This window comes from Chaetodon auriga, chromosome 7 (genome assembly GCF_051107435.1).
Source record: "Chaetodon auriga isolate fChaAug3 chromosome 7, fChaAug3.hap1, whole genome shotgun sequence".
Taxonomy (NCBI): domain Eukaryota; kingdom Metazoa; phylum Chordata; class Actinopteri; order Chaetodontiformes; family Chaetodontidae; genus Chaetodon; species Chaetodon auriga.
The window spans coordinates 3,299,072-3,317,597 of record NC_135080.1 but is presented as its reverse complement, the minus strand read 5'-3'; the positions used below and the strand labels follow the sequence as shown (position 1 = coordinate 3,317,597).

The 18,526-nt window shown below is 44.8% G+C and overlaps 3 protein-coding genes across 4 annotated transcripts; 2 read left to right on the top strand and 1 right to left on the bottom strand.

The window, feature by feature from the left end:
- The first annotated feature begins 657 nt into the window (after nt 1-657).
- LOC143323038 (uncharacterized) lies at nt 658-4,491 on the top strand. Its single transcript, XM_076734595.1, has 5 exons — nt 658-717; nt 2,406-2,664; nt 2,929-2,962; nt 3,105-3,291; nt 3,610-4,491. Exons 1-5 carry the CDS (start codon nt 663-665, stop codon nt 3,963-3,965), a joined length of 891 nt encoding a protein of 296 aa, XP_076590710.1. The 5' UTR covers nt 658-662; the 3' UTR covers nt 3,966-4,491.
- A 3,231-nt stretch (nt 4,492-7,722) lies between these two features.
- cyp2y3 (cytochrome P450, family 2, subfamily Y, polypeptide 3) lies at nt 7,723-11,654 on the top strand. The gene is made up of 9 exons (XM_076734588.1): nt 7,723-8,040; nt 8,316-8,478; nt 8,684-8,833; nt 9,225-9,385; nt 9,705-9,881; nt 10,134-10,275; nt 10,375-10,562; nt 10,656-10,797; nt 11,010-11,654. The coding sequence occupies exons 1-9, from the start codon at nt 7,870-7,872 to the stop codon at nt 11,195-11,197; spliced, it is 1,482 nt and encodes a 493-aa protein (XP_076590703.1). The 5' UTR covers nt 7,723-7,869; the 3' UTR covers nt 11,198-11,654.
- Nucleotides 11,655-11,898: 244 nt separating this feature from the next.
- On the bottom strand, nt 11,899-17,129 carry LOC143323037 (cyclin-dependent kinase-like 1). 2 transcript variants are annotated; one of them, XM_076734593.1, is made up of 10 exons: nt 16,777-17,129; nt 16,380-16,568; nt 16,001-16,122; nt 15,014-15,086; nt 14,404-14,494; nt 13,854-14,054; nt 13,244-13,326; nt 13,088-13,144; nt 12,742-12,894; nt 11,899-12,649 (listed from the first exon to the last, which is right to left on the bottom strand). In XM_076734593.1, exons 2-10 carry the CDS (start codon nt 16,545-16,547, stop codon nt 12,554-12,556), a joined length of 1,044 nt encoding a protein of 347 aa, XP_076590708.1. In that variant the 5' UTR covers nt 16,548-16,568; nt 16,777-17,129; the 3' UTR covers nt 11,899-12,553. The 2 variants fall into 2 exon arrangements, with proteins under 2 accessions (XP_076590708.1, XP_076590709.1); XM_076734594.1 differs by having other exon boundaries at nt 11,904-12,649; nt 13,854-14,051; nt 16,777-17,071.
- Between the last annotated feature and the right edge of the window lie 1,397 nt (nt 17,130-18,526).

Genomic DNA, 18,526 nt, shown 5'->3' with positions numbered 1-18,526 from the left:
GACTCGCGTTTAATCCCACTTGAGTAATGTGACGATGAAAAACAGTTAATATCTTGGAGGTTGCTGCTTGGAGAGGGGCACATATCCCACGTCTGGGCAGATTAAAATCTTGGTTGGGCCTATCCACGGCACTGCAACAACAGGCTTCCAGCTGTGCAAGAATAATAATCCCTCTGTTTTAATCTGCTTGAGCAGGAGGCTCAAACCCTGGTTCGGAAGCCATCCAAGGGCACTGAGATACGCTGAGAAACAGGTTTGATGGCAGCGTAATGATAAGCTATTGTGAGTCGGCCATATGTTGTGAGGTCTGCAAATAGAGGCTTAAGTCTGTGTGTGTGTGTGTGTGTGTGTGTGTGTGTGTGTGTGTGTGTGTGTGTGTGGGAAAATGCAGCATGACGTGATGGACGCGATGAAAATCACAGGATGCTACTGGCGGGATTTATGCATTACTATTGTGATTATTTGGGCCTCGTATGATGTTAGTGTGTGCATAAGTGGGGATGGCTCCAATTCCACTCACAACAGCATGGCTTTAAGGAAAGAAGGCCTAAATAGTGGGGATTATTCTCTCTCTCTCTCTCTCTCTCTCTCTCTCTCTCTCTCTCTTACCCTATTTTCCAGCATCAAAAGCTCTGCCTCTCATTTCAGTCCCTGTAGCTGTGATGACCACAGGCATGAGCACAGCAGGCGTCCATCGAGGCTTCCTCAGGAAATACGGTAGGCCTGCTTGGCTTCCTTCGTCTGCGTGCGCTTCTCCGCCTCCCTGAAATGGCCGATTGATCGACTGTTTCTGTCTGATTGTTGTTGGTTTCATGTTTGTGCTCCCTCTGTGTGTCACAGCTCAAGGTCATATTTGACTTCAGTGAACTCTGTTTGCTATGGTTGACCGCAGTTTCTGCCTGACTTCTGAGTTTGCAGTGTTGTTTTTAATCAGAGTTGACGTCTTTAATTGGAGAGTTTTGATCTAAAACTGCTATTAAAACTATGGTGTGAAGCCAAATTCATTAAAATAATAATACTTTTTGAAGTTATTACATTGGCCACAAGGACTCATCAGTTTTTGTTTCATTCATATCAGACAAGAAGAGCTCGTAAGGCCGTGGACTTGATGAATGAATAAGTATGGTGTCTCAGATCAGCACTCCAATTCAAAAATCAGTGATATCAATCTGAGAGCCACTCTGTGTGATGTAACCGTTCCCAGATGTGTTTTTACAGAATGACGAGATGTTCGCTCTCAAAGCCAAGTCTGGATTCAGGACTCAGCCAGTGTCTCATGTCTCTGTGCTGATGTTACATCTGTTTTATATCTCCCTCAATTTCATTTGATAATGGCGTCATAATGGCTCGAGGGACTGAGGCAGAAGACCAGGAAACACCAGCAGTTCAGATTTAATTTGCTGTTTTCTTTCTGTCTTAGCTGTGGATCAAGGTAGTAAATACCTCGACGTTAATGTTTATTCATGTCAAATTCTATCTATCTATCTATCTATCTATCTATCTATCTATCTATCTATCTTTTGCAAAATCCACCTGTTCATCTTTAATCCTCTGCGTGGAGAAATAGAGCAGGTCTTCTATCAACATGTACCCTCCATCGATTATCATTATTACCCGATGGACGGCTGTCTGGGACACTTGAAATCTCACGGCATCATGTGCGTCCTGCCCCAGAAACTCACAGCGTGTTCCAAAAAGAGACGGTTCAACAGGTTAAAAGTTCACTTTAACAGATATGAGCTGACGCGACACTTAAACCCTGTTTATGAGAGAAAGGTTGGAAACAGCGTGTCATTGCTTACAGAGTGTCCCCAGATGGCTGATTGCAGGAACAAGGAGCTTTACATTGAGATTTTTACATATAACTTTCACATTTTAACGCTGTTTTGAACATCATGGTCTTACTGTCTATGTCCACTTTACATTTCTCCTGTTCTTTTTGAAAAGCCCTTAGTTGAAATGTCACTGATGTCCTGGTAAAGATGCTCCTCACGAGGGACTGAATAGAACAGACGGTAGCTGAAGACAGTCTCTTTTACAGGGCAGCTGTTTTTCATGCTAAACAAGAATGAATGACAGCAAAGGCTAAAGGTGACTGATAGATTTTAGCGACGCTAGCAGCTCCGTGTTGGTCCGTCTGTCAGTTGCTTCATCACTTTGGTGAACCTCAACAACTGTTGGATGGTGTTTGGTTCAGACGTCCACGGTGATCGCTTGACTTTTCTTCATCGAGTCAAATTTTTTATTCATCTTATACCAAATTAGACATATTGCCATCTTTGTCCTTGTTGAAAAAACTTCCTCTGTCCAGATTTTCACATCTGTTTTCATATAGTTAAACTTCTGTGACAGTGCATCAAATACTGGCCTCCACCTGCTGCATGCTGTGTCTTTTTCTTCTGCAGGGGGTTTCATGTTCAAGCAGTGGAAGGAGAGGTACCTTGTGCTGACCTTGGAGGGAAACCTGTTGGTGTGCCGCGATGCAGAGTCCCCCCCTGACCAGGTGGTCGCACTACAGACAAGCTGTGAGTCGATCGCGGAGGGACGAGAAATCCTCGACCTGCCCAAGTTGCCTCCAGGGGGCAGGAGGGACTGCTGCTTCGCCCTCATCCTGCCGCAGAACAAGTTCCTGCTGCTTCTCACTGACAACCCTGATGACTGCAAGTAGGTCCCCACCACCACCACACACACACACACACACACACACACACACACACACACACACACACACAGAGTGGAGTCCTTTGCCCCACTCATTATCAGCTGTTATCTCCACATGGTGACATATTGACACAGAAGGCTGGAATGTCGGTCTTGTTTGTCCCACTTACCACCCGGCATGGCTCAATACTGCACTCTCTCTGGTTATAAATATCTACAAACAGGGATCTGGTTCAAATATAATGACTTTTTTTTTGTCTTTCACAGTCTGTGGCTGAATTTGATCAGGAAAGTCAGAGAGGTGAGTCAGCAGTTTGGGCCTTAGTCTGGTCCTGTTGTTGCTTCAGTCAATGCCTCACCTCTGATTTCTGGTGTGTGTGTTCAAACTTTTCTAATAATGTCTGAAAATGATATAATCACCCAGTGATTGTCTTATTTTCTAGGGTGTCATGTCACCCGTGACCCTTCACAGACAGCGCAGCATCACCCCCTGCATCACCGACAGAGACCCCCTGCCTGATTCCTCCAGCGATAAAGACCCCGGGTCACCGAGGGTTGGAGAGGGCACTCCTCCTCTGTCTCGAGTCACTGAGCGGGGAGGATCCTTCAGGGAAAGAGGCCAGAACCAAGGTCCGCTATCACGTCGCCTGTAGTTACCTGACAGAATGTTGTTACTTACAGGTTAAAGCTGCATCAGGGCGTGTAGTACGGTGGCTGAGAGGGCTCAGTGACAACAATTCAAGCCTCATTAGTTTTTTTTATGAACTGCTGAATACACATGGCTGACATGGTGTTTATACAGGGTCCAGGCCCTCATGAAGTGATGGTTTGGTGCTCCTTGACCCCCCCCCCCCAAACAGAGGAATCCTGGAAAACTCTTGTATTTAATGAAAACAGCCATCCATGTTATTGTATGTATTGATATAATTTTTTGGATTTCTTCTGCAGCCAACGGACCACGACGACCTCTGCGTAGCGTTTCTGTGGCCCCCCCTCATCGTGTATCAGATTGTCTTCGCCACGGCAATAGCAGCGATGCCCGGGCGGTGAGGGCGGTGTGTCTGCTGATGGGAGGCGCAGCAGCCTCCTCTGCTCTGGGCTACCTCAACTCCTGCTCCCCGTCGTCTCCCCTCGCCAGCAGAGCCCCGGAGATCGCCCACGGAGCAGGGGGCTTCTCCGAGCTGCCCACAGGAGGCTCCTTCCACGCCTGCAGCCAGGACGTGGACTCCCCACACTTCAACAGCTTCGACTTTGAAGGAGACTCTGACTTTGACGCGTTTGACTGTGGAGGATTTGCTTTTTAGGTTTGACTAGAAAGGGATAGAAACTTTTTGAAAAGTCTTTTTTTAAAAAATAAAAATCCCTCTTTTGACTTTCCTTTTTAATATAAGGGCACTGTTCTTAATGAATCACTCGTTGGGTTATCTGTACGTCTAACTTATAAATTAATGAAGGTGTTCTTCCTGGCTTTATGCCTGTGCTCCTCAGGTAAATCATTCATGATCTTGACTCCTCTGAACAGTGTCTGTCTGTGTTGTCAGTCTTTCCATGCTACTGAGGGTAATGACTCCAGACAGACACATTAAGGGTGTTTATGAGGACATTTTAGACTCAGACGTTAAACAGGTGTGTTTCTCCACTGTTTGTCTCACCACTATGTTCACTTTATACTTTTTTAAGAAATGTGACCTCTGTAAATATTGTCTCCTCATCCACAGTTTCTCCATTTCATTAGCACTTTGCTGAATTTCTTTTTGCCATATACCACCCACCATCTACCAAGAATGCGGTCCAGAGGTGAACTCTAAATAAATCCTGCTGTCACCACGACTGTGTGTCTTTCTCTCTGGATCCATCTGCTGCTTGCTGGCTGGTGTGGAGCATCAGTGCAGACAGCAGGCCAAGGTTTGGAGAGGAGGGATGATGGAGCAGATTTGCACAAGAGGGGGATATCCAGAGCCTGAATGGCCCCGGGTGCTTATCTGAGATTTTGTTGCACAGCAAAAATAATCTCTTGGATTTACAGCTCATGTGCTGGATGTGGACTTGTGTATGCATGTGTGTGTGCTCTCAGTTTTTACACCAGAATGGGCTATATGTGCTGAGACCAACGTCCAGCACCTGCTTGCAAACTGCTGTGTGGAAGGAAAGCCTGATGCGACAGCTGCAGTCACCTTCTTGCTGTCTTTCTTTATCACATTCAAGAAGGACTCCACTGACACAGTCATCACAGAGATCCTGGATTTCTCGCATCAGCGAAAATGGCAGGTGTGTCTTTAAAGTTTAAGAGCTCAAAACCACTTTAAGAGCTGGAATAACAAGTTGCTATTCACGCCTGAATTAACCTTTTGCAAGACGTCATGCTCCCTGCAACTTCCTGTTATATACAAACAAAATATACTTTAAAAACAAAGAGGCTAACAAAAGAGACAACAAGAGGAGGTTTATGAGATTTTCTGCCACTAACAGTGATGTTGTCAGGGCTCATCTTCGCTTTGTTGTCCATTTGTTTGTTTGTTTGTTTTGTTTGTCCATATCTAAAAGTTTTCTTGAAAGGCTGCAAAAGAACAGCAAACACACAAAGACACACATTCATCTTTATGAGAAAGAAATGGTACGTGTGGCCTTAAAAGTTAGACACACGCAACACGAGGAGCAGCCAAACGAACAGCAGGTCCAGATATCGAGAAAAACATTTACTGAATAAACAAGTTGGATGACGGATGGATGAAGCAATGGGTTTGCAGTCAAAATCTGAAAAGGGAGTGCGAAAGCTTTGCTGGATTGCTCGGCACATTCATCCCTCTCTCCTCAGCCACGCTCTCTAATCCTTATCTCCCGCTGATGGAAGTGCGTGCAAAATAAACATAGAATATGTTACATAACTGTTGAACATGCTGAAGCTCCACTCAGAGACTTGATTTACTAATATCCAACGTACAGTAGGCCTATGTGACGTTAAATCATGCTTTTATTAAAGTGCGGCGTGCGTGGTAAATTGACTCAATAATGATTACGTTTATCAATTTATAGGCTTAAAATATTATAATGTTATATAATAACAATACTGCAGCGATGAGTCCTGCAGTAATGATTGCTACTCTGTCTGATGAGCAACAGAGATTCAAAGCAATAATCAGGTGAAGGTGTACCAAGAGTCACGTGGCTCATCTGTTGCTGATTCTGCTCAAAGCCTCCTCAAACCTGTCATCTCTGTCAAGTGCTTCCATGCCTGCATGTCTCTGGATGTCCACGGTGTCTCTTGCATGCCTGCAGTTGGTGAACCATCAGCTCTGTTAGGTTTGGGGATCAGTGATGGAGAGCGTTAGTGCCAGACGCGACGTTTCACACTGACAGCCCTTTGGGATGGGACGCCAGGGGATGGAAGAGTGGGTCCAAGAGGAGAGCAAACACTTGAGAGCCTGCGTAGAGACATTCAAAGTTGTGTTTTCAGCTGCTGTTGTAAGAGCACATATTTCGCACGAGATTGATGTGAAAGAGGATTATTGCATAATCTGTCAAGTGAAGTTTACTTTGTCCAGCCATTAATCACAGCTTCAGTCCTAAATGGGTTCTGGTGTCTACATTCAGTACAGTAACAACGTGACAAGCGAGAGACACTGAGAACAAAGAAGACACCTTATCAATCATAAACACCTCTGGTAAAACTGAAAAAATAAAGTCAAACCTTGTGGGAGTGTTTATGTCTCTGGCATCAGCTGCACTCTTTCATTCTTATCTCTTTCTGATGGCAGTTTGTGTAACGTAAACATAGAACGTTACACAAGCCGCTGAAACACTGAGGCTTGACTCACGCTCGCCTTGATTTACCCAACAGACACCAAATATGCATTTTAAACTACATTTTAATCTGAACAAATAGCATGCGTGATGGACTGCCACACTGGAGGTGATCAGCTCATTTACTGACGGAAGGAGCCTGAAAGTCACCAAACATGAATCCATGTTTTTCAGCCCAGTGTTCATATGGTGTCCTGACATCATTACCGCGACTCATGAAGAGAGAATATTCAGTGACACTTTACCAGAATTTATGGACAGCATTTTGGAACAAACATGCTTTATCATCCCCTGACAAACAGAGCTGCAGTGTGCTGTGAACTTCCCTCCCACACATGTATGACATCTTTCCCTGCTTGATGGAGCATCTGTCCGACCACCAGCACATTATTTTTGCCCAGAATGAAGAGGTGAGAGAGTTTATCAAGATGAAGATCCAAAAGCACAAAGAGACACTAGACCTCAGCTGCCCAGGAGACTTTATTGACTGTCTTCTCATCCGAATGGATCAGGGTGGAAAGAACCTGTGTTGGCGAGTCTCTGGCTCGTATGGAGCTTTTCAATCCTTGTCACTGCTGCGACATTTCACCTTTTCCTGAGCTGAATCCCTGACAGTATAAACCTCATTTCAGAGTGCAGCAGCTTTTCCAAGGCGCCTCGCAGATACCAGATCACGGCCACATTCACTTACAAAACACTGTATTTTATATGACATATTTGATTTTGCACTATGAAGGTATCATTGTTAGAATATTCAAAATAAAGCCATGAAAATGGAAACACTCCTTGAAAGAGAAGAGGCTATTGTCAAACTCAGTCCTTGACAATTGTGCTTCAAATCTAGATCTATAATCATCAACTTTTACATGTTTATTGCGCTATTGTCACTTGCTTTTCAAAATAAAACACAGCACTCACTGCACAGCTGTGACTTGGAGAGAAATGGGTAAAATATTGAAGCATTCTGATTTTTGGTAAAGGACAATCCATCAACTGTATTTCACTGTGACAGCTTGGAGACTTTCAGTGTCCAGAAACCAGCAGCTGGTGCTCGACATGCAGGCTACATCTCCTTCAACAGAAACACGTGTATTATGCTCATAAAAAGATGCTGCACAGGGCTGGATGACATGTTAGTGTCACTGCGTGAAGAGGCTCTCACAAAACTAACAGTCCAGCAGAAAGAAAATACAGGATGTAACCGAAATATTTCCGTCCTGTTAGAGCCATCTGTTGGCTGCCTGTTGCATGTGTACTGCTGCTGCTGTCCGCACTGATTTCTGTGCACTTGCGCAAACCCTCGCAGTAAACTGGGAAAACAGGGAAAAGGTTGCGCAGCGGACCAGTAAACATATAACCAGGCTCTCTCTGCAGAGGACGCAGTTGGACTCCTCTTCCTGGGACGGTATGGAGCTCTCCGTCACGCTTATCTCTGCGGGGCTGCTCGTTGTTCTGCTGTGGCTGTTCGGCCTGACGCGCCGCAGACGCTTGCGTTTACCTCCAGGACCGACGGGCCTGCCAGTGATAGGAAACCTGCTGCAGCTGGACAAGAAAGCTCCATTTAAAACTCTGCTGAAGGTGACAGTTTGAGGACTTCGCTGATTTTCATTGCAGTTACTGAAAACAGTTTTGTGAAGAGAAATCTAGACACACTGTGCTTTAAGTCTGCCTCTGCTCACTTATTTTACTCTTAGTCTCAGTTGTAGATGTAGTTTTGTGTTTGTGACCTGTATGCTCATGTTTTTGTTAGTCCCAGCGTGTTTGTGCAGTACACAGGGTATGTTTACTTTGTTTGTTCCTTGCATGTCTGTACAAGAGTCAAAGGCATGTAAGCTGCTCTGTTTAACCTCCAGCTCAGTGAAACCTATGGCCCAGTGCTGACTGTGTACCTGGGCCCTCAGCGCAGTGTGGTTCTGGTGGGCTACGATGCGGTGAAGGAGGCACTGGTGGACCAAGCAGAGGACTTCACTGGCAGAGGTCCTGTTGCTTTCATCGTCAGAGCTACCAGGGGCTATGGTGAGATGGGGATTTGTGATACGTGTAACAAATGTTCCCAAATGTTTCCTGCACTTTTTGGAAAACTTCGTCGATTTATTCTTATTTAAATTTTTTATGGTCTCACTCCCACAGTTTGCTTTGTTTTGTTTTAAGCACACCGGCTTTTCAACTTGCTGTTTTAGTTTCTTTTTAAGTATTTATAACCATTTCTACATCTTCAAAGGTTTGGCGATCAGTAATGGAGACCGCTGGAAGCAGTTGAGACGCTTCACCCTGACAACGCTAAGAGACTTTGGGATGGGACGAAAGGGGATGGAAGAGTGGATCCTGGAAGAGAGCAAACATCTGGTGGACCGCATCACTCACACCAAAGGTCTGTATGTGGGACAGTGACTGTGCATTTCACCATTGGGTATATACAGTGTCTTAATTTAAAAGTCACTGTTGTTCCAATAAACCAATGCTTATGGACTTCAGGCTTGCTTCAATAAACTCAAAGTAAGGCTGAGAGATTTGGAAGAGATTTGGAAGCTAACACCACAGACTGGGATTAGCTGCAGCCCCCTGTGACCCTTCAAAGTGTACATTGATATATTGCTAATGGATATATTAATGTAAGATCTAAAGAGTCAAAACAAAGGCAGGACTGCACAGGGGACATGGAACATACCACTCTAAGATGGGGGACAGAATAATGAAAAGTGGTGCTGGCCTTTTCCAGCGGTCACACTGAAGGTTTACTGACGTTTACTCCTTTTTCGTAGCCACACCGTTTGATCCCACCTACTTCATGAGCTGCACTGTGTCTAATGTGATCTGCTGCTTGGTGTTTGGTCAACGCTTCAGCTATGACGATGACGACTTCCTCTACCTTCTGCAGATAATCTCAGACTTCATCAGATTTGGCAGCAGTCCCTGGGGTCAGGTAAGAGGAGGGGTGGGGGTTAGTGGTGAGGAAGACCACTGATCTGGAAGATTAAGCTTTTTTGAGCAAGGTCCTCAAAGCTGACAGCATGTGCTTTGAGTGTAGTGATGAAATATTAAGAGTGCATAAAATATATATATGATTCACTATGAATGCCCCCATAATCCACTATATAGATGTGGTTTCACGGAAAGTGTTACTGTGTGTTTTTGTCTGAGCAGTGAGACAAATGGAAAAGGTTGGCAGGGACGACCTCCCCAGCTAACGACTCGATATGGGACACATTACTCACATGAATCCTTTCCTCTGCACATCGCAGCTGTATAACATCTTCCCTCGGCTGATGGAATGGCTGCCGGGTCGACAGCACAAAATGTTTGCCAGGATTGAAGTGCTCAGAGAGTTTACAATGAAGAAGATTCAGGAGCACCAGGCCACGCTGGACCCCAGCTCGCCCAGAGATTACATCGACTGCTTCCTCCTGAGACTCAGTCAGGTATGACCGAGCTCGGTTCATTCACCAGAATCAAGGCATGTCTTTAATTAAGTCATGATAAGCTTCTTACTCATTACATGTACTTATTCACTGATGCACGTACTCCATATAATAACTCACAGCTCTGCAAACACTGAGCAGTTCAGATCAATGGTGCGCTGATGATCCCCCTCAAGTGCATCTGAACTCAACTTCTGATCCTGCAAATTTTATCGTCATATCAGGAAAATGGTTCTTGTTTTATTTCTTCAGGAGAAGCATTTACCCACAACTGAGTTCCACTATGACAACTTGGTGTCAACAGTGTTGAATCTGTACCTGGCAGGAACCGAAACCACCAGCTCAACTATCAGATTTGCACTAAATGTACTCATCAGATACCCCAAAATACAGGGTAGGTCACAGAAACCAGTGTGGAAGACCATCCTTGTACTTGCTTCGTATAGAAACCGGGGACAGCATGAGTGAAATCTACGTTTTCCTCGTTCTGCAGAGAAAATGCAGCAGGAGATTGCCACTGTGATTGGACAGGAGCGCAGTCCTTGCATGGAGGACAGGAAGTCCCTTTCCTTCACAGATGCAGTCCTCCATGAAGTTCAGCGTCTTATGGATATTGTCCCCATGAGCGTCCCTCACTACGCTCTCCATGACATCTCTTTCAGGGGTTACACGATCCCCAAGGTATTCTGCTTCCATCATATGAAGTGTTATTGATGCAGAATATTTCCAGATCATGGAAAATGTCCCATCTGATGCAATGTCTCCTCTCAACAGGATACAGTGATCATTCCATTGTTGCACTCTGTGCTGAAAGAGGAAAAAATGTGGGCGACGCCTTGGTCCTTCAACCCCGAGCACTTCTTGGACGAGAATGGCAACTTTAAGAAAAACCCTGCTTTCCTGCCGTTCTCTGCAGGTAAAATTTAAGTAATTTTCCCTCAGCGGCAGAATCAGTGATTGGCTGAATCATTGGACCTGCTCGTTAAACAGATGTTAGTGTTTGAAGTTTAGCTCTTTTCTTAACTCTGATGTGTTTCAGAGAGCAGGTATAAACCCAATCCCTGCACCAATTCTTCATTCATCTCATATATTCTCATTCTCACTGCCGTGTTTGCTGTTGTCTCTCAGGAAAGAGATCCTGCGTCGGAGAGTCCCTCGCTCGCATGGAGCTTTTCCTCTTTATGGTGTCACTTCTTCAGCATTTCACCTTTTCGTGCCCTGGAGGACCTGACAGCATAGATCTCAGCCCTGAGTACAGCAGCTTCGCCAATGTGCCTCGCAGGTACGAGATCATCGCAACTCCACGACAGCAATGATATTTTATCGTACAGTCGTGTGTTTTCAACCTTTCTTCTGGCCTTAAACCTCCAAAAGGTGGATCGTTTGATACTAAGGGACCTAATTTTGCGTGTAGATCAAGAACATTGATGTAAATTTCTTTCTCTTGTGCCTGTAACTCTGTAACTCTGCCATGACTTCGCTAAAATGGCCTCCGCCGACCATGAACTCAGAAACAGTGATGGTGCTGCAATCCTGTTTAAACCAGTAACGTGTAGCGTTCCCATGTACCCAACTGGCTTTCTGAAGGTCACATGTGAATGCTCAGTCCATTCATCTTCAGGCTGAGCTCCCACAGTCACTCAGATATTTGCATGTAAACGAACCAAAGAAAAAACAAACTGGAGTTTTTATAATGTTTTTGTAATTTGTGAATTTCCTGCTGAGATAATACCTGAAGGGTGATTTTAAATACAGAACCTTGTACGACTAATATTTCTGTCTGGTCTGGAAGTGCCTCATTTCGACTGTGGACTCTGGAAGGAGTTACATCTGTAATTTGATGAGTTCAAGGTCAGGCGATCGGTCAAGCTGTGTGTCAGCCTGTCACTGTGTCGATGCAAGCTCCCGTGTATCACTGTCCTGTGTCTGAGCAACAGAGTGAATGTCCATGTCAGACTGTGGGGATCATTGTCAGAGACTGAGGCTGCAATGTGTTCAGAACCCATCAAATTACTCCGAGTACCAAGTGTCATGGCAGGTTTTATTAAATCTTAATAAGACTGTCAGGAAGTTACACATCAAGTGTTATATATGGTGCTCTATTACATTCAGTACTTATTTTTTAGTTTTATAATACAAAGTTTACAACATTAACCTTTATTAACTAGATCTTTAGAGTAAAGCACGAGAAAATTAAAGTTAATAAAATGTAATAATCTTGTTTAGAGATGATCCTAACTTGTAGTACATATTTTGTTGCCAGTATAAACCTGCATGGGATGAGTTTCTGTCAATGACGGCGCTATGAAAAAAGTGATGATGGCACACTGGTGACGTGTAGAAGATATTTAACATCGTGACAGAGGTGTGACAATGCCGAACCCATTGCATCTGCTGCAAGGCGTCTTCAGCACTGACACTTCCTGTATTCTTTGGTAGTATACTGTAAGTGTGTCGCCTCACCTGTGATGGTAAATTCTCTAACTATTGTGTGAAGAATGTTTGTGATAATGTCCACGAAAATGACAAGTGAAAGAGACCGCAGAATTAAAATACACTGTCTCACCGTCACACCAAGAATATACGACTGTATTGAAATGACAGCACAAAGCAAAGCACGAGTCCATCCTTCTCAGTTCAGCCTCAAGCTTGGAGATCCATCTGTTGCTTTGTTAGATGTTGGGCAGGTGGTACTTGTGCTTCACCTGTTTCTTGACGTCCGGTGCTGGTGAGATGTTGCTGTTTGGTAACTGAGGCAGGTACTGAGCCTGGAGAGGGAAGAAGGGAAGAGAGGAAGTGTGAACCACCCGAACCATCTCCTGAGAACTTCTCTAAGGTTTAAGCACTTCCATTTTCTTACCCCTGCCTGTCTGCGTCGGGAGCCTTTGTCATGTCGTCTGCCCGGCCGCTCGCCGTCGCGGCCCCAGTTGGCTCCTGCTTCCTCCTGGAAGTACGGCAGCTCCAGCAGCTCTTCACAGGACAGCCGGAGAGAGGGGTCCATCACCAGGCATGACTGCTCACACAAAGACGCACGGACTGAGCATGTGGCAAAATATGTGGCATTTCAGAACATTACCTAAATAAACTGGTAATTAAAGAAAGAATTAAGATATCTAAACGACATGTAGTAGCTTTAGCTTTTCTGCTGATATGACATATCTTTAATAAGGTAAAATCAAGCCGGTACATCAGTCAACATGACATACCTTCATAACCTGGAGGGCATGAAGAGACACTCCGAAGAAGCGCTTTTCCAAGGGCTCCTAAGAGCAAATGTAAGTGGAAACAGAGTAACATCAAACACTCTTCACCGCCTCTCCATCGAGGAACAAATGCATCCTCAGAGGTAACAGGACTCATACCATTGTGTCAGGTTCAGGGATACTGACTCCACTGAAGAAAACATTGGAGCGGAAGACCTGCTGGTGGCGAGGGATCAGGTCACCTGAGGTCAGAAATGAGATCAGGAAAAATCAGTAAAAAATGAAGGTAAACATCTTGCAAGTCTTACGATCCTTAGGAAAGTTTATCTCCTTAAAAAGGAAAGAGCGAGGCCTGCTTTCTGTATGCAACAGGCTGCGATAAGAGAAGCCAAGATTCCAGTTCAGAGAAGTTTCTTCATGTTTCTTCAGGGTGTTTTCACTCTGAACTGATTGCTTCAGTTCACACAAACTCTGCTGCATTTGTTTGGTTTCCAGTCAGACTAGGATGGTGTGAAAGCTTGAAAATGTGGATCTTGGTCTGCCTTCAAGCCGTCTGCAGTTTGTTTATGGTGTGTAAGTAAAGCAAACCAACAAGCACAGGACTGTGTGATAATAGATGTGTTGATTTTTAACATGAATTTAAAAACTACACTATAGAATCTGATTTGCTGATCATGAGAAATGTCAAGAAAGCATCTGTGCAAGTGATCGTCACAGTTATAGAAGTCAGCTTGTAAGCATCCATAAAAGCGATCCCTTGTCAGCGTACCCAGAGTTTTTCGGATCAGGTAGAGCTGATCAACGTCAGACTTCCCGGGCCAGAGTGGATTCCCATGTAACAGCTCCGCAAAGACACAGCCCAGAGCCCACACGTCCACAGGAGGCCCGTACTGAGTGTCTCCGACCAGCAGCTCGGGGGCCCGGTACCACCGGGTCGCCACGTAGTCTGTGTAGTCATCCTCTGGTCCTGCTGAGTGTAGCACACACAGACAGACGAAGATGCATCTTGTACTGACACGCGTGCACTTAGATACTAAATAATGAACAGTGAATAACACGTACATTGTAGGGGAGAGGATTACAAGGCGTGCTGAATGACCACATGTTAATGTATGGTAACGTGACACCAAAACCTACAGCAGGGAGGGTAAACAGAGACACACCGCACAGAGACGCACTAACGGCCTGAATGGTTCTCCTATGCAGCCGGTTCATTGAAACACTGAAAGTGAGGAGGCCATCGGCAGGAGCTGAATAAGTCATTAGAGGTACATTCACACTAAGCGCACATAACTGCTCCGGTTCTCTGGATGACCTACTCAGGATGCGGGCGAAGCCGAAGTCGCAGAGTTTGATGACTCCTGTCTTGGTGAGGAGGATGTTCTCCGGCTTTACATCACGGTGGATGCACTGCAAGACAAACGCTCAGGATCAAGGATTTGGCAACATGATACGCAGTCTCTTAGTGACAGAAAGAGGCGCATATTAAGGCGAGGAGGAACAATAGCAAGAGATCGGAAACCTATACACATTTCAGTATTGAAACTGAACACGACAACACAGTCACTAAGACTTCAGTGATACTTGTGGGGGCATTCAAGCCTAAATAAAGCCTTTAACAGAGAACAGTGAATAATCTGGTGCCGTGTTGGGAGAGCTACTTGTTGCTGTCATTTCCTCTTCCCAGCCACACTGTAAAATGTGGTGTGGTATAAATACATTATACAGTTGGTCAGAGTTGATTTTGTTTCCCATCTTTTATAGTGAAGTCATACTAGGAACAGGTCACTGAATGGCCAGTGTGGAGGAGGAAGCTATTACTTCAGTGCACTGGAGACAGCAGTCTCTTTAAAAACTTACCCTTCAAGACAGAAAATTACACAATCAGTACATGAAAATGAGAAAAGAAGCAGATAAAAACACACTGACATTGTGCTTGTGGCAGAAGTTGACAGCCTGCAGCGTCTGCCACACGATGCTCTTCAGCTGAGCCTCGGGCACCCTGCAGAGGACGAGACAAAGCAACACTGACCGCTGCAAGAGGAACAAAGCCAAACCGATTCACCGGTCACGTCTTCCTCGTCTGTTATTCCAGCGATTTCAAGAAAGAATCGGCGCTTTAATCAGCCCTCTTGTCACCCAGGTAACCTTAGGCCTGTCTCCAGCAGCAACAGCGCCTTTGTTTTCAGGGCCGGCTAGAGTTTCTGCTGCACGGCCTTGTGGGAAAAGGGAAAATGGTCGGACGGCATTGTGACCTGGGCTTGTGGTGTGACTTCACGTGACACAAACTGAGCTAAAGTCTTATCTTGTGAGCATGGATTGTGTGAGAAGTCCTAAAAGCACGGAGCAGAAAGAAGAACCGTTTCCCCAAAATACTGAAGTACTATTCAGCTTCAGACTCGGCCGTTTCTTCCTCACACCGTCCTGGCAACAGTCTTAGCTTCCTCTTTGTAATTCACCCTCTTCTTTCTGCTGCCCGTCTCTGTTAAGCAGTACTCCTAACTAATAATACACAATGAGTTTCGGGGTCATCTGTAGCAATACCTCAATGCCAAAATACTCCATTACAACTAAAAGTCCTGCATTCAAGTTGTGTAAAGGTGAGTATTATTAGCAAAATGTAATTAACATGTTTAAAGTAACAGTGCTCAACATGCAGTAGAAAGGCAGCTGTAAGATGATTATCAGGGATGCTTTAACGTGCCAGCAGTCTGTAACGCTGGTTGAGAGGGAGCCGACTAACTGATTTGACATTTGGGTAGTTAAATATTCAACAATGCATCATAAGTTAGAAACTGGAAAACAGACGCACTTCAGAAGCTGGAACATGATGATTATTTTCTCCTTTCTAAGTATGACCATGAGCTCAGCTAACTAAGACACAGTCTGTAGACCGCCGTGCTGCCCCTGACTTACCCTCGAGGGTGTTTGTCCAGCTCATTGAGGACCGTCTGCTCACAGAACTCGAACACCAAGTGGAGCCGTCTTTTCCTCCTGAAGACCTCCAGCAGGTTGACCAGATTCACATGTTTCAGCTGCTGAAAGGCCAACAGAGAACATGGACGGCGTGTCAGCGCTCAGAGCCTAAAATGCTGAACAAAGTGTTGAATTAAAACCTACAGAGGGTTTAAGGTCCAAACGCCTGTGGGGCTCTTTGAAACTGCCATGTGTATAATCCTAACAAACTGACAACATATCATGAACTGTAACCCAATGAGTGCATGTGTAGGCTACCTGTGTGCGCACCTGTCCACCTGTGAGCAAACTTGATCCTATTGGGTAATACTAATCTCACCTTCAGCATACGTATTTCTCGCAACGCAATCTTCTTAATGACCGGGTCGTCTTCGGACTCCACAAACTTCTTGATGGCAACTATCTGGCCAGTATCTCTGTGCCTGCATTTGAACACCACCCCATAGGAACCTTCACCAATCTTGGCCAGCTTTTCATATTTGTCCATTGGGCAACTGACAGCCGTCACCTGTCAAAAGGCAAAAGTGTGATAATGTTATATTAATTATATGCACATGTCTGTGATATTTCCGTTGGGGTTTACAAGACTAAATGATTATTTTTTTAACCTGTGACACCTGCGATAATCAGAAGTGTTTGGTTTGTAGACAAACCAGCTCATGCAGACCAAGACTAGTTTTCAGTGTCACAATCTAAAGGCTGAAGGACGCACTCACCAGGTTTTCATCGACGAGCCAGAAACGAGTCTGCAGGTGATTTCAGTCCATCTAAAGTGCGCAAAGCTGCACGGACGTGCGCGCAACCACTTCTCTCAGCCTCTCCGGGCCAAACTTCATAACGTCCGGATGCAATATTGTTCCAGCAAGGACTTCAGAGGTCTGTCTCTCCGCTGTCTCTGCGTCCTGTGCGTCGTCACTGCCTTGTTAACCCTCTCTGGTTAGTATTCATCCACCAACTCCACGCAAGTCTTCATTTTCAGTCAGTTTTCACGCTGAAACGACGTCTCGTACTCTCATAAACACAGAAGCAACGCTGAGCGCAGCCCTTGGAGACTGCGCGGAAAAGAGCCACAATAACGGACAGGAAACCAATTCACAAAGCAGCCTACGTACTTTAAAACACGCACGTGAGTAAACGTGCGTTGTAACCCTGGAGACAGTCGGCAGGTGACGTGACGCACGTTGTTCTCCGGTTCAATTAGCCGAAATTAATGTTAAATCTGTAATAATTTAGCCTCGTTGTTTGTTGTAAATTTTGAATGAGATGATGGTTACGGATAAAAAAAATCCCATCCATGTTCTCTTAAGTGGACATATATCACTTTAATGTACAAACACCTCAATTCTTTGCTTATTATCAGATGTAGAAAGAGAGTACTTTAAAGATGTAGGCCTGTCGCATTCCCATACTTTGAAGATTAGGATTTTACATCCCAAACATGTGATCACATTATAGGCTCCAATATGACCTAATTTAATATACCCAACAACATCAAGGTAGTTAAAAGGACCATAAGAAGCTGTAAAAAGCATTAATTATTATATGAGTGACAGCAGCTGGACTTGGACTCATTCCACTGTCCAACAGCTTCAACAGTCACAAAAAGGCCTCAGCATCATGTCACTCTGCCACAGGTATGAAATGTATGCAGGATCATCTCTGATGTGGTCACATGATTTTTAGACTGTCCCCCCTCGGCTCCTCTGGCTCAGAGACTCACTAAGGACCACAGTGAATGATGGGAAAGCAAAACATGTTACACTCAAAGACCTTGAGGTGCTGGCATCGAAGCCTTGTGGTGAAGGGTGTGAAATTCCCCATGGCAGACTCATGAGGTGTGTTCGCTGTACCGGGTCAGAAAGGCACAGAGGCCGTGCAGTATGTTAAAGGGGGCAGGAAAAACCTCTGAACTCACAGAAGAATTCTTTCCTCTAATATTTCCACTGTTATAATATCCCTCAGACAGAATGATACAGGAAGAAGATCTGCAATCATGCCATTATAGATTATATGTGTGGATCATAAAAAAAGAAAACTACAAAGCGTTTCACCATCTTTGGCCACCAGGCGGCAGTGCACACCCATCAAAGCTCCCAGAGACCAGGGCTAGCTGTAGTGGTGGTTGTTGACATATGATAGTTTCACTCATTTCTTCACCCTCTTATCATTAATGGCAATCAGAGGTGCAGCTGGCACTGCGGGGCATCTTATCTATGGCATCTTTGTCTGGGTAATCATTGTTTTCTGTTGTTATTATTGCTAGTATTTTAGGGGATTTTTACCTGGAGTTTCCACTTGTTGAATGTCCCCAGTGTTTGACAAATAGCTCATTCTTCATAACTGTCCCGGTAAATATACACTCATGGGAAACACATTTGGGCAAAGCCTAAAAAAATAACAAAAAAATTCCAAGACCAAAGACTGCACAATGACAATTTACTATCTTTACTTCCCCGTTGAATCATC

What these genes read in the sequence shown, in the direction of transcription:
- LOC143323038 (XM_076734595.1), top strand. Translation starts at nt 663, where the DNA reads ATGACCACAGGCATGAGCACAGCAGGCGTCCATCGAGGCTTCCTCAGG. An exon ending in GACAACCCTGATGACTGCAA is followed by an intron (nt 2,665 to 2,928) that starts GTAGGTCCCCAC and finishes TGTCTTTCACAG; the next exon opens with TCTGTGGCTGAATTTGATCA. An exon ending in TGATCAGGAAAGTCAGAGAG is followed by an intron (nt 2,963 to 3,104) that starts GTGAGTCAGCAG and finishes CTTATTTTCTAG; the next exon opens with GGTGTCATGTCACCCGTGAC.
- cyp2y3 (XM_076734588.1), top strand. Translation starts at nt 7,870, where the DNA reads ATGGAGCTCTCCGTCACGCTTATCTCTGCGGGGCTGCTCGTTGTTCTG. An exon ending in CCGCATCACTCACACCAAAG is followed by an intron (nt 8,834 to 9,224) that starts GTCTGTATGTGG and finishes CCTTTTTCGTAG; the next exon opens with CCACACCGTTTGATCCCACC. An exon ending in TCCTCCTGAGACTCAGTCAG is followed by an intron (nt 9,882 to 10,133) that starts GTATGACCGAGC and finishes TTATTTCTTCAG; the next exon opens with GAGAAGCATTTACCCACAAC.
- LOC143323037 (XM_076734593.1), bottom strand. Translation starts at nt 16,547, where the DNA reads ATGGACAAATATGAAAAGCTGGCCAAGATTGGTGAAGGTTCCTATGGG. An exon ending in ACTTCTGCCACAAGCACAAT is followed by an intron (nt 14,495 to 15,013) that starts GTCAGTGTGTTT and finishes TTTGTCTTGCAG; the next exon opens with TGCATCCACCGTGATGTAAA. An exon ending in CCCGACGCAGACAGGCAGGG is followed by an intron (nt 12,650 to 12,741) that starts GTAAGAAAATGG and finishes TTCCCTCTCCAG; the next exon opens with GCTCAGTACCTGCCTCAGTT.